Genomic DNA, 16,911 nt, shown 5'->3' on the forward strand with positions numbered 1-16,911 from the left:
CATTAAGAAACATTATTTAACTTGCAAAAGTTTTAAGTAATGCTTGCAAAATTACCGTTGCTAATACAGCTATTGGAATATACCGGTAATTGCTCTAAACTTTGGCTAAACTCCTACAATCTAGAGCTAGATTACATTTTTATCAATCTAATTCAATAGTTAACATAAATGCTTTATATGTCGTATGAGAAGTGCCTAAGCAAGCTGTTACAAGTTAGGAGACATCTTTTACTTTCACTCTTCCTTCTTTTTAAAAAATACTTTAGGCTTATATTCTGGAACTGTCCTGAGGACTACTTTATCTTGATTAAAAAAAAAAAAAAGGGTTCTTCTACCGATAAGGCTTGTAACTCAGAAACACCTCTCGCTGAAGTTATGGCCACCAAAAAAAAAGTTTTTATAGTCAAATACCACAGGGGTACAGACTTGAAAGGTACAAAAGGATCTTCAATTAGAACATTTAATATCATAGGTATATCCCATGTAGGGCAAAGAGACTTGATTAATATGAGATAAGGCCTGTAATAAATGGACCCCACTTGGATCTTGTGTCCATTAATTGTCTGGAAAAAGTAGAAAATGCATAAACTTGTACTTTTAAAGTAGAGATAGCTAAAGCTTGCTCATATCCTTCATCCAGAAACTGTAGCAGATGAGCTATTTGGATCTGATCCACTGAAAATTGCTTCATCATTCAGGTTGAGAAAATATTCCATACTTTATAATAGGTCCTTGATGTAGATAATTTTCTGGGCTGCAGAAGAGTACAAAATCACGGAAGGTGGAGTATTCATCCTGCTGAACCACGACCATTCAACATCCATGCTGTCAGATGATGATTGTGAGGAGATGAAGGACTGAAGCTTGGCTGAGAATATCTGGAAGAATCAAAGGAGGTTGAACAGCCATATGTAGCAGGAGAGGGAACCAAGGCCTTTGTGGCCAGTATGTAGCCATCAGAATAAACAATCCCTTTTCCTTCATGATATCTATTGGTGAATACACATAAGCCAGCTGAAAATTCCATGTCTGAATGAAAACATCTACCCCAGAACAAACTGGGAGGTTTACCTGCTGAAAAACGGTCTGATTTGATAATTGTGATTGCTGGCCATAAGATCAAAGTCTAGTCAAAGACTGGTCTTCCAGAAGAGCTGAAGAAAAACATTGTTGTTTAATTGCCGTTCTGTAAACAAAATCTACCTTTTGCTTAAGAAGTCTGTCATAACATTCTGAGGACTTGGAAGACGAACTGCAGTTAGAAAAGGTAGATCTTTTGGGCTCACTGAAATATTGGAGCTACTGCATACAAACCTCCTAGGACTCTGCATCCCTCCTTGGAACTTGATATATGAAACTGTTATTTTGTATGAAAACACTTTCACTGGGCAACATTGAAGAATGTGTTGAAAAGACTCTAGTGTTCGAAATACTGCCTTCGGCTATAGAATATTTGCTGGAAGCCTAGATTCCCTTTGACTCTAATTTACATGAAGATAGCAATGCTCACACACTGCTCCCTAGCCTTTGCTGCTGGAATCTGTGGTGATCTCTACACACTGGGGTTGTAACAAAGGAAATCCCTCAGACAGATTCTTCATCTGTAACTACCAACTAAGTTGGAGTCCGATGCCTGAGGAAATGGCACAGTAGATGCAGAGAAACACGTTGCTGTATATGTGCTATAGTTTTATTATTGATTTTATATTGTAATAATTTTTATGTTCATGCAAATAAATAACATAATTTATGTAAGAACTTACCTGATAAATTCATTTCTTTCATATTAGCAAGAGTCCATGAGCTAGTGACGTATGGGATATACATTCCTACCAGGAGGGGCAAAGTTTCCCAAACCTCAAAATGCCTATAAATACACCCCTCACCACACCCACAATTCAGTTTAACGAATAGCCAAGAAGTGGGGTGATAAAAAAGTGCGAAAGCATATAAAATAAGGAATTGGAATAATTGTGCTTTATACAAAATCATAACCACCACAAAAAAAGGGCGGGCCTCATGGACTCTTGCTAATATGAAAGAAATGAATTTATCAGGTAAGTTCTTACATAAATTATGTTTTCTTTCATGTAATTAGCAAGAGTCCATGAGCTAGTGACGTATGGGATAATGACTACCCAAGATGTGGATCTTTCCACACAAGAGTCACTAGAGAGGGAGGGATAAAATAAAGACAGCCAATTCCTGCTGAAAATAATCCACACCCAAAATAAAGTTTAACGAAAAACATAAGCAGAAGATTCAAACTGAAACCGCTGCCTGAAGTACTTTTCTACCAAAAACTGCTTCAGAAGAAGAAAATACATCAAAATGGTAGAATTTAGTAAAAGTATGCAAAGAGGACCAAGTTGCTGCTTTGCAGATCTGGTCAACCGAAGCTTCATTCCTAAACGCCCAGGAAGTAGATACTGACCTAGTAGAATGAGCTGTAATTCTCTGAGGCGGAATTTTACCCGACTCAACATAGGCAAGATGAATTAAAGATTTCAACCAAGATGCCAAAGAAATGGCAGAAGCTTTCTGGCCTTTTCTAGAACCGGAAAAGATAACAAATAGACTAGAAGTCTTACGGAAAGATTTCGTAGCTTCAACATAATATTTCAAAGCTCTAACAACATCCAAAGAATGCAACGATTTCTCCTTAGAATTCTTAGGATTAGGACATAATGAAGGAACCACAATTTCTCTACTAATGTTGTTGGAATTCACAACTTTAGGTAAAAATTCAAAAGAAGTTCGCAACACCGCCTTATCCTGATGAAAAATCGGAAAAGGAGACTCACAAGAAAGAGCAGATAATTCAGAAACTCTTCTGGCAGAAGAGATGGCCAAAAGGAACAAAACTTTCCAAGAAAGTAATTTAATGTCCAATGAATGCATAGGTTCAAACGGAGGAGCTTGAAGAGCTCCCAGAACCAAATTCAAACTCCAAGGAGGAGAAATTGACTTAATGACAGGTTTTATACGAACCAAAGCTTGTACAAAACAATGAATATCAGGAAGAATAGCAATCTTTCTTTGAAAAAGAACAGAAAGAGCAGAGATTTGTCCTTTCAAAGAACTTGCGGACAAACCCTTATCTAAACCATCCTGAAGAAACTGTAAAATTCTCGGTATTCTAAAAGAATGCCAAGAAAAATGATGAGAAAGACACCAAGAAATATAAGTCTTCCAGACTCTATAATATATCTCTCGAGATACAGATTTACGAGCCTGTAACATAGTATTAATCACGGAGTCAGAGAAACCTCTTTGACCAAGAATCAAGCGTTCAATCTCCATACCTTTAAATTTAAGGATTTCAGATCCTGATGGAAAAAAGGACCTTGTGACAGAAGGTCTGGTCTTAACGGAAGAGTCCACGGTTGGCAAGAGGCCATCCGGACAAGATCCGCATACCAAAACCTGTGAGGCCATGCTGGAGCTACCAGCAGAACAAACGAGCATTCCTTCAGAATCTTGGAGATCACTCTTGGAAGAAGAACTAGAGGCGGAAAGATATAGGCAGGATGATACTTCCAAGGAAGTGATAATGCATCCACTGCCTCCGCCTGAGGATCCCGGGATCTGGACAGATACCTGGGAAGTTTCTTGTTTAGATGGGACGCCATCAGATCTATTTCTGGAAATTCCCACATTTGAACAATCTGAAGAAATACCTCTGGGTGAAGAGACCATTCGCCCGGATGCAACGTTTGGCGACTTAGATAATCCGCTTCCCAATTGTCTACACCTGGGATATGAACCGCAGAGATTAGACAGGAGCTGGATTCCGCCCAAACCAAAATTCGAGATACTTCTTTCATAGCCAGAGGACTGTGAGTCCCTCCTTGATGATTGATGTATGCCACAGTTGTGACATTGTCTGTCTGAAAACAAATGAACGATTCTCTCTTCAGAAGAGGCCAAAACTGAAGAGCTCTGAAAATTGCACGGAGTTCCAAGATATTGATAGGTAATCTCACCTCCTGAGATTCCCAAACTCCCTGTGCCGTCAGAGATCCCCACACAGCTCCCCAACCCGTGAGACTTGCATCTGTTGAAATTACAGTCCAGGTCGGAAGCACAAAAGAAGCCCCCTGAATTAAACGATGGTGATCTGTCCACCATGTTAGAGAGTGCCGAACAATCGGTTTTAAAGATATTGTTTGAGATATCTTCGTGTAATCCTTGCACCATTGCTTCAGCATACAGAGCTGAAGAGGTCGCATGTGAAAACGAGCAAAGGGGATCGCGTCCGATGCAGCAGTCATAAGACCTAGAATTTCCATGCATAAGGCTACCGAAGGGAATGATTGTGACTGAAGGTTTCGACAAGCTGCAATCAATTTTAGACGTCTCTTGTCTGTTAAAGACAGAGTCATGGACACTGAATCCATCTGGAAACCCAGAAAGGTTACCCTTGTCTGAGGAATCAAAGAACTTTTTGGTAAATTGATCCTCCAACCATGATCTTGAAGAAACAACACAAGTCGATTCGTATGAGATTCTGCTAAATGTAAAGACTGAGCAAGTACCAAGATATCGTCCAAATAAGGAAATACCACAATACCCTGTTCTCTGATTACAGACAGAAGGGCACCGAGAACCTTTGTAAAAATTCTTGGAGCTGTAGCTAGGCCAAACGGCAGAGCCACAAACTGGTAATGCTTGTCCAGAAAAGAGAATCTCAGGAACTGAAAATGATCTGGATGAATCGGAATATGCAGATATGCATCCTGTAAATCTATTGTGGACATATAATTCCCTTGCAGAACAAAAGGCAAGATAGTCCTTATAGTTACCATTTTGAACGTTGGTATCCTTACATAACGATTCAATATTTTTAGATCCAGAACTGGTCTGAAGGAATTCTCCTTCTTTGGTACAATGAAGAGATTTGAATAAAACCCCATCCCCTGTTCCTGAACTGGAACTGGCATAATTACTCCAGTCAACTCTAGATCTGAAACACATTTCAGAAATGCTTGAGCTTTTACTGGATTTACTGGGACACGGGAAAGAAAAAATCTCTTTGCAGGAGGTCTTATCTTGAAACCAATTCTGTACCCTTCTGAAACAATGTTCTGAATCCAAAGATTGTGAACAGAATTGATCCAAATTTCCTTGAAAAAAGTAACCTGCCCCCTACCAGCTGAGCTGGAATGAGGGCCGCACCTTCATGTGGACTTAGAAGCAGGCTTTGCCTTTCTAGCTGGCTTGGATTTATTCCAGACTGGAGATGGTTTCCAAACTGAAACTGCTCCTGAGGATGAAGGATCAGGCTTTTGTTCTTTGTTGAAACGAAAGGAACGAAAACGATTATTAGCTCTGCTTTTACCTTTAGATTTTTTATCCTGTGGTAAAAAAGTTCCTTTCCCACCAGTAACAGTTGAAATGATGGAATCCAACTGAGAACCAAATAATTTGTTACCCTGGAAAGAAATAGAAAGTAAAGTTGATTTAGAAGCCATATCAGCATTCCAAGTTTTAAGCCATAAAGCTCTTCTAGCTAAAATAGCTAGAGACATAAACCTGACATCAACTCTGATAATATCAAAAATGGCATCACAGATAAAATTATTAGCATGCTGAAGAAGAATAATAATGTCATGAGAATCACGATGTGTTACTTGTTGCGCTAAAGTTTCCAACCAAAAAGTTGAAGCTGCAGCAACATCAGCCAAAGATATAGCAGGTCTAAGAAGATTACCTGAACACAGATAAGCTTTTCTTAGAAAGGACTCAATTTTCCTATCTAGAGGATCCTTAAACGAAGTACCATCTGACGTAGGAATAGTAGTACGTTTAGCAAGGGTAGAAATAGCCCCATCAACTTTAGGGATTTTGTCCCAAAATTCTAATCTGTCAGACGGCACAGGATATAAATGCTTAAAACGTTTAGAAGGAGTAAATGAATTACCCAATTTATCCCATTCTTTGGAAATTACTGCAGAAATAGCATTAGGAACAGGAAAAACTTCTGGAATAACCACAGGAGCTTTAAATACCTTATCTAAACGTTTAGAATTAGTATCAAGAGGACCAGAATCCTCTATTTCTAAAGCAATTAGAACTTCTTTAAGTAAAGAACGAATAAATTCCATTTTAAATAAATATGAAGATTTATCAGCATCAACCTCAGAGACAGAATCCTCTGAACCAGAGGAGTCATCAGAATCAGAATGATGATGTTCATTTAAAAATTCATCTGTAGGGAGAGAAGTTTTAAAAGATTTTTTACGTTTACTAGAAGGAGAAATAACAGACATAGCCTTCTTTATGGATTCAGAAACAAAATATCTTATATTATCAGGAACATTCTGCACCTTAGATGTTGAGGGAACTGCAACAGGCAATGGTACTTTACTAAAGGAAATATTATCTGCTTTAACAAGTTTGTCATGACAATCAATACAAACAACAGCTGGAGAAATAGCTACCAAAAGTTTACAGCAGATACACTTAGCTTTGGTAGATTCAGCACTTGACAGCGATTTTCCTGTAGTATCTTCTGGCTCAGATGCAACGTGAGACATCTTGCAATATGTAAGAGAAAAAACAACATATAAAGCAAAATTGATCAAATTCCTTAAATGACAGTTTCAGGAATGGGAAAAAATGCCAAAGAACAAGCTTCTAGCAACCAGAAGCAATAAAAAATGAGACTTAAATAATGTGGAGACAAAAGCGACGCCCATATTTTTTCGCGCCAAATAAGACGCCCACATTATTTGGCGCCTAAATGCTTTTTGGCGCCAAAAATGACGCCACATCCGGAACGCCGACATTTTTGGCGCGAAATAACGTCAAAGAATGACGCAACTTCCGGCGACACGTATGACGCCGGAAACGGAAATAGAATTTTTGCGCCAAAAAAGTCCGCGCCAAGAATGACGCAATAAAATGAAGCATTTTCAGCCCCCGCGAGCCTAACAGCCCACAGGGAAAAAGTCAAATTTTTTAAGGTAAGAAAAAATGGTCAAATCAAAATGCATTATCCCAAATATGAAACTGACTGTCTGAAAATAAGGAAAGTTGAACATTCTGAGTCAAGGCAAATAAATGTTTGAATACATATATTTAGAACTTTATAAACAAAGTGCCTAACCATAGCTTGGAGTATCACAGAAAATAAGACTTACTTACCCCAGGACACTCATCTACATATAGCAGATAGCCAAACCAGTACTGAAACGAGAATCAGCAGAGGTAATGGTATATATAAGAGTATATCGTCGATCTGAAAAGGGAGGTAAGAGATGAATCTCTACGACCGATAACAGAGAACCTATGAAATAGACCCCTTAGAAGGAGATCACTGCATTCAAATAGGCAATACTCTCCTCACATCCCTCTGACATTCACTGCACGCTGAGAGGAAAACCGGGCTCCAACTTGCTGCGGAGCGCATATCAACGTAGAATCTAGCACAAACTTACTTCACCACCTCCATCGGAGGCAAAGTTTGTAAAACTGAATTGTGGGTGTGGTGAGGGGTGTATTTATAGGCATTTTGAGGTTTGGGAAACTTTGCCCCTCCTGGTAGGAATGTATATCCCATACGTCACTAGCTCATGGACTCTTGCTAATTACATGAAAGAAATATATATGCATAAGGCTACCGAAGGGAATGATTGTGACTGAAGGTTTCGACAAGCTGCAATCAATTTTAGACGTCTCTTGTCTGTTAAAGACAGAGTCATGGACACTGAATCCATCTGGAAACACAGAAAGGTTACCCTTGTCTGAGGAATCAAAGAACTTTTTGGTAAATTGATCCTCCAATCAATTTTGGAGTCTTTTTATATTCATTGGAACTCTGTCGAATAGTGCTTGGTTGCATTACCTGCTGGAAGTTTAGTGAGTTGGGCCACAATACTAGCCCTGCATGCGATATTAGCACTTGAATGTGCTATACAAAGTGTGAGTACCAAATCGGAACTCAGCCTTTACTGGGCTAATACTACTTTGTCAGACTTCACTAGGAGGCGCGCTTTTTTTATTTGCTTGTTTTCAGATTCCTTGATCCACTTTGGCTATTGAAAGGAGCAGCCATCACCAGAGTGCAGTGCACTAGGACACTGAAAGTTCTCAGCTTGCGTGTCTAGGCATTATCTTTGCCTTTGGAAATTGTGAGTATTCCTTTTTCCTTTTGCTTCAAGCAAATATTTTTATTGGCTACACTAGGAGACACTTTCTGTCCCCCCTCTTATTAGTTCATGTGTCTCATACAGATAACATTGTGACCAAGCCCGTGGAGTTACAAATGAGAGGGCACTCATAGGCTAAATGCAAGTCTGTCGAAAGAATTGAAGTAATAGGGCAGTTTGCAAAGGCTTAGATACAAGGTAATCACAGAAAAAAAAGTATATAAATATAACAAAGTTGGTAATGCAAAACTGGGGAATGGGTAATAAAGGGATTGTATCTTCTCATAAATTAATTACAAGCTGTTTTTAATTCTTAGCAAATTCTTTAAAAATGAGCTGTGATAGTGAATCAGAAACAGGATATTCAACAGGTCAGAGGTAAATGGCTGATTTTCAATTCCTAATGTTTGATTAAAACAATAAAGTCAGAGGGATCCCATAAAAAATGCATATCATGTCCCATGCAAATAGCCTCAATATCAGAAGCATTGTAATCTTGCATAGGCACCAAATCTTGTTCAGAAGGTCTTAGATAAGTTGCAAAAAGCCCTCCAAAATATTTTTTTACAATAAATATTTCAAATGAATTTTGTTATGTGTCCTGGCATGTTTGTTTATTTTTTAAGAATTACTTTGGAATTCAGTTAACACCATTCACTATTCAAATATGCATTGTTTTACATTCAGTGCTCTCACCTTGACTGCACCATAAATTCGATAGTGGAAGGTTTCATTCCATTCTGGGTCACTGGAATTATACACAACACTGGTCCTGGAAGTAGAAGGAGATGCTGTGGGGAGCCGTAACTGCACAAAGCAATCTGCCTCAGATACTGAAAAAGAGATACCGTGTTTATTGGTCAGAGCAGCAACATGATAAAGAGAAAATGAAGAGTGGTACAGTTTTATAAGGTTGCAAAGCTGGATCCTAGTGGGTGTTTTGATGTGAAAGATTATATGCCAGGAATGCAGGTATAGAATTATCAGCTATAACAGGGATCATAAAGAGAGGGCAGTGATCCAAGATGCAGAGATGTGAAAGAACTTTGTAAAATAAAAGTAGAACATAAGAAAACTATCAGTGTATTAGAGGATGAAATACAATATTGCTCTAGACAAGGGATACAAGAGGAAAATCTGGTATTTAGGTCACTCAATGATCTATAAGTGAAAACAATATCCCCTCTTACACAGATCAGCTCCATGTATATTCCTGGCTCTCAGTACTTTCACACTCAGGTTATAGTATGGATGAAATTCTCTCTGTTAAAAAAAAGAAATCCTTCAATAAGTTACATTATATCTAATAATCTAATCATTTACCAATAAAGCTTCATCACTCCTGTATACACTTCTCATCACACACCCCAATGTAAGGAAACAGTCACTCAGTGATTGGATTTATAGCTTCAGCATCCTAAAGTACGGTATAAAGTACTACACAGCTTGACAAAACATAATTTATGCTTACCTGATAAATTAATTTCTCTTGTGGTGTATCCAGTCCACGGATCATCCATTACTTGTGGGATATTCTCCTTCCCAACAGGAAGTTGCAAGAGGATCACCCACAGCAGAGCTGTCTATATAGCTCCTCCCCTAACTGCCATATCCAGTCATTCGACCGAAGACAAGCAAGAGAAAGGAGAAACCATAGGGTGCAGTGGTGACTGTAGTTTAAAGTTAAAAAATACCTGCCTTAAAATGGCAGGGCGGGCCGTGGACTGGATACACCACAAGAGAAATAAATTTATCAGGTAAGCATAAATTATGTTTTCTCTTGTAAGGTGTATCCAGTCCACGGATCATCCATTATTTGTGGGATACCAATACCAAAGCTAAAGTACACGGATGAAGGGAGGGACAAGGCAGGTACTTAAACGGAAGGTACCACTGCCTGTAAAACCTGTCTCCCAAAAATAGCCTCTGAAGAAGCCAAAGTATCAAATTTATAGAATTTTGAAAAGGTATGAAGCGAAGACCAAGTCGCCGCCTTGCAAATCTGTTCAACAGAAGCCTCATTTTTAAAGGCCCATGTGGAAGCCACAGCTCTAGTAGAATGAGCTTTAATCCTTTCAGGAGGCTGCTGGCCAGCAGTCTCATAAGCTAAGCGTATTATACTCCTTAGCCAAAAAGAAAGAGAAGTTGCCGAAGCCTTTTGGCCTCTCCTCTGTCCAGAGTAGACAACAAACAAAGCAGATGTTTGACGAAAATCTTTAGTAGCTTGTAAATAATACTTTAAAGCACAAACCACGTCAAGATTGTATAATAGACGTTCCTTCTTTGAAGAAGGATTAGGACACAATGACGGAACAACAATCTCCTGATTGATATTCTTATTAGATACCACCTTAGGCAAAAACCCAGGTTTGGTACGCAAAACTACCTTATCTGCATGGAAAATCAGATAAGGGGAATCACATTGTAAGGCAGATAACTCGGAAACTCTACGAGCCGAGGAAATAGCTACCAAAAATAGAACTTTCCAAGATAAAAGTTTGATATCTATGGAATGAAGAGGTTCAAACGGAACCCCTTGAAGAACTTTAAGAACCAAATTTAAACTCCATGGTGGAGCAACAGGTTTAAACACAGGCTTGATTCTAATTAAAGCCTGACAAAATGCCTGAACGTCTGGAACATCCGCCAGACGCTTGTGCAAAAGAATAGACAGAGCAGAAATCTGTCCCTTTAAGGAACTAGCTGACAATCCTTTTTCCAAACCTTCTTGGAGAAAAGATAATATCCTGGGAATCCTGACTTTACTCCATGAGTAACCCTTGGATTCACACCAATAAAGATATTTACGCCAAATCTTATGATAGATTTTCCTGGTGACAGGCTTTCGTGCCTGAATTAAGGTATCAATGACTGACTCGGAGAAGCCACGCTTTGATAAAATCAAGTGTTCAATCTCCAGGCAGTCAGTCTCAGAGAAATTGGATGGTTGAAAGGACCCTGAAGTAGAAGGTCCTGTCTCAGCGGCAGAGTCCATGGTGGAAAGGATGACATGTCCACCAGATCTGCAAACCAAGTCCTGCGTGGCCACGCAGGCGCTATCAAGATCACTGATGCTCTCTCCTGCTTGATTTTGGCAATCAGACGAGGGAGCAGAGGAAACGGTGGAAACACATAAGCCAGGTTGAAAGACCAAGGTGCTGCTAGAGCATCTATCAGCGTCGCCTTGGGATCCCTGGACCTGGATCCGTTACAAGGAAGTTTGGCGTTCTGGCCAGACGCCATGAGATCCAGTTCTGCTTTGCCCCAAAGATGAATCAATTGTGCAAACACCTCCGGATGGAGTTCCCACTCCCCCGGATGAAAAGTCTGACGACTTAGAAAATCCGCCTCCCAGTTCTCCACACCTGGGATATGGATAGCTGAAAGGTGGCAAGAGTGAGTCTCTGCCCAGCGAATTATCTTTGAGACTTCTAACATCGCTAGGGAACTCCTTGTTCCCCCTTGATGGTTGATGTAAGCCACAGTCGTGATGTTGTCCGACTGAAACCTGATGAACCTCATTGTCGCTAGCTGAGGCCAAGCCTGAAGAGCATTGAATATCGCTCTTAGTTCCAGAATGTTTATTGGAAGGAGTGTCTCCTCCTGAGTCCAAGATCCCTGAGCCTTCAGGGAGTTCCAGACTGCCCCCCAGCCTAGAAGGCTGGCATCTGTCGTTACAATTGTCCAATCTGGCCTGCGAAAGGTCATACCTTTGGACAGATGGACCCGAGATAGCCACCAGAGAAGAGAATCCCTGGTCTCTTGATCCAGATTTAGTAGAGGGGACAAATCTGTGTAATCCCCATTCCACTGACTGAGCATGCATAGTTGCAGCGGTCTGAGATGTAGGCGTGCAAACGGCACTATATCCATTGCCGCTACCATTAAGCCGATTACTTCCATACACTGAGCCACCGAAGGGCGAGAAGTGGAATAAAGAACACGGCAGGAATTTAGAAGTTTTGATAACCTGTCCTCTGTCAGGTAAATCCTAATTTCTACAGAATCTATTAGAGTTCCCAGAAAGGAGACCCTTGTGAGAGGGGATAGAGAACTCTTTTCTTCGTTCACCTTCCACCCATGTGACCTCAGAAATGCCAGAACTATGTCCGTAAGAGACTTGGCAATTTGGAAATTTGACGCCTGTATCAGAATGTCGTCTAAATAAGGGGCCACTGCTATGCCCCGCGGTCTTAGGACCGCCAGAAGTGACCCCAGAACCTTCGTAAAGATTCTTGGGGCTGTAGCTAACCCAAAGGGACGAGCTACAAACTGGAAATGCCTGTTCAGGAAGGCAAACCTGATAAACCGATGATGATCTTTGTGTATCGGAATGTGAAGATAAGCATCCTTTAAATCCACTGTAGTCATGTATTGACCCTCCTGGATCATAGGTAGGATGGTACGAATAGTCTCCATCTTGAATGATGGGACTCTGAGGAATTTGTTTAAGATCTTGAGATCTTAAACAGGTCTGAAGGTTCCATCTTTTTTGGGAACCACAGATTTGAGTAAAATCCCTGTCCTTGTTCCTCCTTTGGAACTGGATGGATCACTCCCATAACTAGGAGTTCTTGAACACAGTGTAAGAATGCCTCTCTCTTTATCTGGTTTGCAGATAATTGTGAAAGGTGAAATCTCCCTTTTGGAGGGGAAGCTCTGAAGTCCAGAAGATATCCCTGGGATACAATTTCCAACGCCCAGGGATCCTGGACATCAAGCCCAAGCCTGGGCGAAGAGTGAAAGTCTGCCCCCTACTAGAACCGTTACCGGATAGGGGGCTGATCCTTCATGCTGTCTTAGAGGCAGCAGCAGGCTTTTTGGCCTGCTTGCCTTTGTTCCAGGTCTGGTTAGGTCTCCAGACCAACTTGGACTGGGCAAAAGTTCCCTCTTGTTTTGCATTAGAGGAAGTTGATGCCGCACTCGCCTTGAAGTTTCGAAAAGGCACGAAAATTTGTCTGTTTGGCTCTTGATTTGGACCTATCCTGAGGAAGGGCATGACCTTTTCCTCCAGTGATATCAGAAATGATCTCCTTCAAACCAGGCCCGAATAGGGTTTGCCCCTTGAAGGGAATGTTAAGCAGCTTAGACTTTGAAGTAACGTCAGCTGACCATGATTTAAGCCATAGCGCCCTGCGCGCTTGAATAGCAAAACCGGAATTCTTAGCCGTTAGTTTAGTCAAATGAACAATGGCATCAGAAACAAATGAATTGGCTAGCTTAAGTGCTCTAAGCTTGTCAAGTATGTCATCCAATGGGGTCTCTACCTGTAAAGCCTCTTCCAGAGACTCAAACCAGAAGGCCGCAGCAGCAGTGACTGGGGCAATGCATGCAAGGGGCTGTAGAATAAAACCTTGTTGAATAAACATTTTCTTAAGGTAACCCTCTAACTTTTTATCCATTGGATCTGAGAAAGCACAACTGTCCTCGACAGGGATAGTAATACGCTTAGCTAGGGTAGAAACGGCTCCCTCCACCTTAGGGACTGTCTGCCATAAGTCCCGCGTGGTGGCATCTATCGGAAACATTTTCTTAAAAATAGGAGGGGGAGAGAACGGCACACCTGGTCTATCCCATTCCTTAGTAATAATTTCTGTAAACCTTTTAGGTATTGGAAAAACATCAGTGCACACCGGCACTGCCTAGTATTTATCCAGTCTACACAATTTTTCTGGCACTGCAATTGTATCACAGTCATTCAGACCAGCTAAAACCTCCCTGAGCAATACGCGGAGGTGTTCAAGCTTAAATTTAAATGTTGACATATCAGAATCAGGTTGAATCCTCTTCCCTGAGTCAGAAACATCACCCACAGAAAGAAGCTCTCCTTCCTCAGCTTCTGCATATTGTGAGGGAGTATCAGACATAGCTACCAAAGCGTCAGTATGCTCTGTATTTCTTCTTACTCCAGAGCTATCTCGCTTTCCTCGTAACCCAGGTAGTCTGGATAATACCGCTGACAGTGTATTATCCATGACTGCCGCCATGTCTTGTAAAGTAAACGCCATGGGCGCACTAGATGTACTTGGCGCCATTTGAGCGCGAGTCCCTTGAGCGGGAGTCAAAGGGTCTGACACGTGGGGCGAGTTAGTCGGCATAACTTCCCCCTCGTCAGATTCCTCTGGTGATACATTTTTTAAAGACAGAATATGGTCTTTATTACTTAAAGTGAAATCAGTACATTTGGTACACATTCTAAGAGGGGGTTCCACCATGGCTTCTAAACATAATGAACAAGGAGTTTCCTCTATGTCAGACATGTTTAAACAGACTAGCAATGAGACCAGCAAGCTTGGAAAACACTTTAAATCAAGTTTACAAGCAAAAAATAAAAACGGTACTGTGCCTTTAAGAAAAAATAAAAAAGGTCAGAATTTGAAAAACAGTGAAAAAAAGCAGTAAATTAAACGAAATTTTTACAGTGTGTATAATAGCCTAACAGAGCATTGCGCCCACTTGCAAATGGATGATTAACCCCTTAGTTCAAAAAACAGATAAAAAAAACGAAATAGACGTTTTTTAACAGTAACAACAAACTGCCACAGCTCTGCTGTGGCCCTACCTTCCCAAACAAACTACTTTGGAAAGCCTAAGAGCCCTTTAGAGAGGTCCTATAGCATTCAGGGGACTCCTGGAGGAAAGCTGGATGTCTCAGTCTGTAAAAGTTACTTTTAAAGCGCTAAATTAGGCCCCTCCCACTCATGTCTAAACAGTGGAAAGCCTAAGGAAACTGTTTCTAGGCAAATTTAAGCCAGCCATGTGGAAAAAAACTAGGCCCCAATAAAGTTTTATCACCAAAGCATATATAAAAACGTTTAAGCATTGCCAGCAAACGCTTTATATTGAAAATCTATAAGAGTATTACCTCTGCAAGTAAGCATGATACCAGTCGCTATTAAATCACTGTATTTAGGCTTACCTTACATAAATCTGGTATCAGCAGCATTTTCTAGCATTTACATCTCTAGAAAAAATGATTAACTGCACATACCTCATATGAGGATAACCTGCATGCCATTCCCCAGCTGAAGTTACCTCTCTCTTCAGTTATGTGTGAGAACAGCAATGGATCTTAGTTACAACCTGCTAAGATCATAGAGATCACAGGCAGATTCTTCTTCTATTTTCTGCCTGGGACAAAATAGTACAACTTCGGTACCATTTAAAAATAACAAACTTTTGATTGAAGAAAAAAACAACTACGTTTCACCACTTCTCTCTTACTACTTCCATGCTTGTCGAGAGTTGCAAGAGAATGACTGGATATGGCAGTTAGGGGAGGAGCTATATAGACAGCTCTGCTGTGGGTGATCCTCTTGCAACTTCTTGTTGGGAAGGAGAATATCCCACAAGTAATGGATGATCCGTGGACTGGATACACCTTACAAGAGAAATTTATATTACACATATGTTTATATCAATCCTTAATGCAGATCTAGGAATGTATTATTCAAACTGCTTGGGACCGTAAAAGGTTTGGATTTCAGAATAGTTTTGATTTTGGAATATTTGCATCTGTAAAATAGGATAGCATGGGGAGGGGATGAGACCAAGGGGCCGACATCGCTAAATGCCGACGATGTGGCGGATTATTTAAGGAGCAGCGGCCTTCTTATGACCGCTGCTTCTTAACTTAATTTTCCGGGAAGCCGGAAACTTCAGGGATAGATTTAACAAGCAGGGGATGGATAGATTTAACAAGCAGGGGATGCTGCAATCTACCCCCAAAGTTTCTGGCTGTTGACAAGTGTTATTTAGTGCATAGCTTATACATGCAACCTAAAAGGTCATTTATATAATTTTTAATACTTTTGTATACATAGTACTATAGAAAGATCTATAGTACTGTAAACAGAAAGGTAATATTTGTTTTAAATAAATATAGACTATTTGTATTTTAGAACACAAAAATCAAACCAAAGACACAGGCAGAGATGATGGCGGGGAAAAAAGTAATTTTTGACAATTTTATTTTTAAAATAAATATTAATTCAAAAGTTTGGATTTCAGATTAAGTTTGGATTTTGGAATTTTGGATTTGAGGATTTGCACTTGTAATTTATTTTTCAACAACACATAAATGGACCTGAGTAAACCTGAGTGAAACACTGTATTTTAGGGAGTCACACTGCAACCCCCCATTGTATATGGCCCTCTACTTCTATCTGAAAAATATATATATGTTTCTGAACTATGGGCAGATTGTTTCCAGTATTTTCAAGATATAATAGCACTTTTCCACCTAAAGGACATTCCAGTCAAAATTGAAATTTACATAGATAAATTACATCTTTGAATAGAAATATATTTGCAATATACATATTGCCATGAATGCTTTTAGTAAAACATATGCTTTTAGTGTTACCATTTTTCTGTGGACATGCATGTGAAGCATAGCTTGATATACTCATTGCACAAGCATTTTAACCCTTTGAGTGCTAAGCACTTTCCCACCTGGGTGCTATGGTTTTTTAAAGGGCTTTTATATTTAATATTTTTAAAAATATTTTTTTTTTTACTTTTTTAAAATTTATTTCAGATCCCCAAGACTTACACTGTTGGAAAGGTTAGGCGATTACCTTTCCAACGGTGGGTCTTAGGGGTCTGTAGCTGCTTAGATGCCTGAGATACCGGCTTCTAAGCAGCATGCCCCCTGCTCCTATATTTAACATTGTAAATGTTAAATAAAGTTGCGCGGTGACGTCATTGCGCGTGATGTCACCGCGCATAACGTGAAGCCCTGGCGATGCCTGCAACT

General features: G+C 40.1%; 1 protein-coding gene across 1 annotated transcript in view; it reads right to left on the reverse strand.

Moving 5' to 3' along the window:
* PLA2G4F (phospholipase A2 group IVF) overlaps positions 1-16,911 on the reverse strand; it is a 222,540-nt gene that overhangs the window by 147,697 nt on the left and 57,932 nt on the right. The window contains exons 2-3 of the mRNA XM_053697916.1: positions 9,344-9,416; positions 8,850-8,986 (exon numbers count right to left, since the gene is read on the reverse strand). Coding sequence (XP_053553891.1) covers positions 8,850-8,986; positions 9,344-9,416 — 210 coding nt within the window. The remainder of the gene's footprint in view (positions 1-8,849; positions 8,987-9,343; positions 9,417-16,911) is intronic.

Source organism: Bombina bombina, chromosome 1 (assembly GCF_027579735.1).
Source record: "Bombina bombina isolate aBomBom1 chromosome 1, aBomBom1.pri, whole genome shotgun sequence".
NCBI classification, from domain to species: Eukaryota; Metazoa; Chordata; class Amphibia; order Anura; family Bombinatoridae; genus Bombina; species Bombina bombina.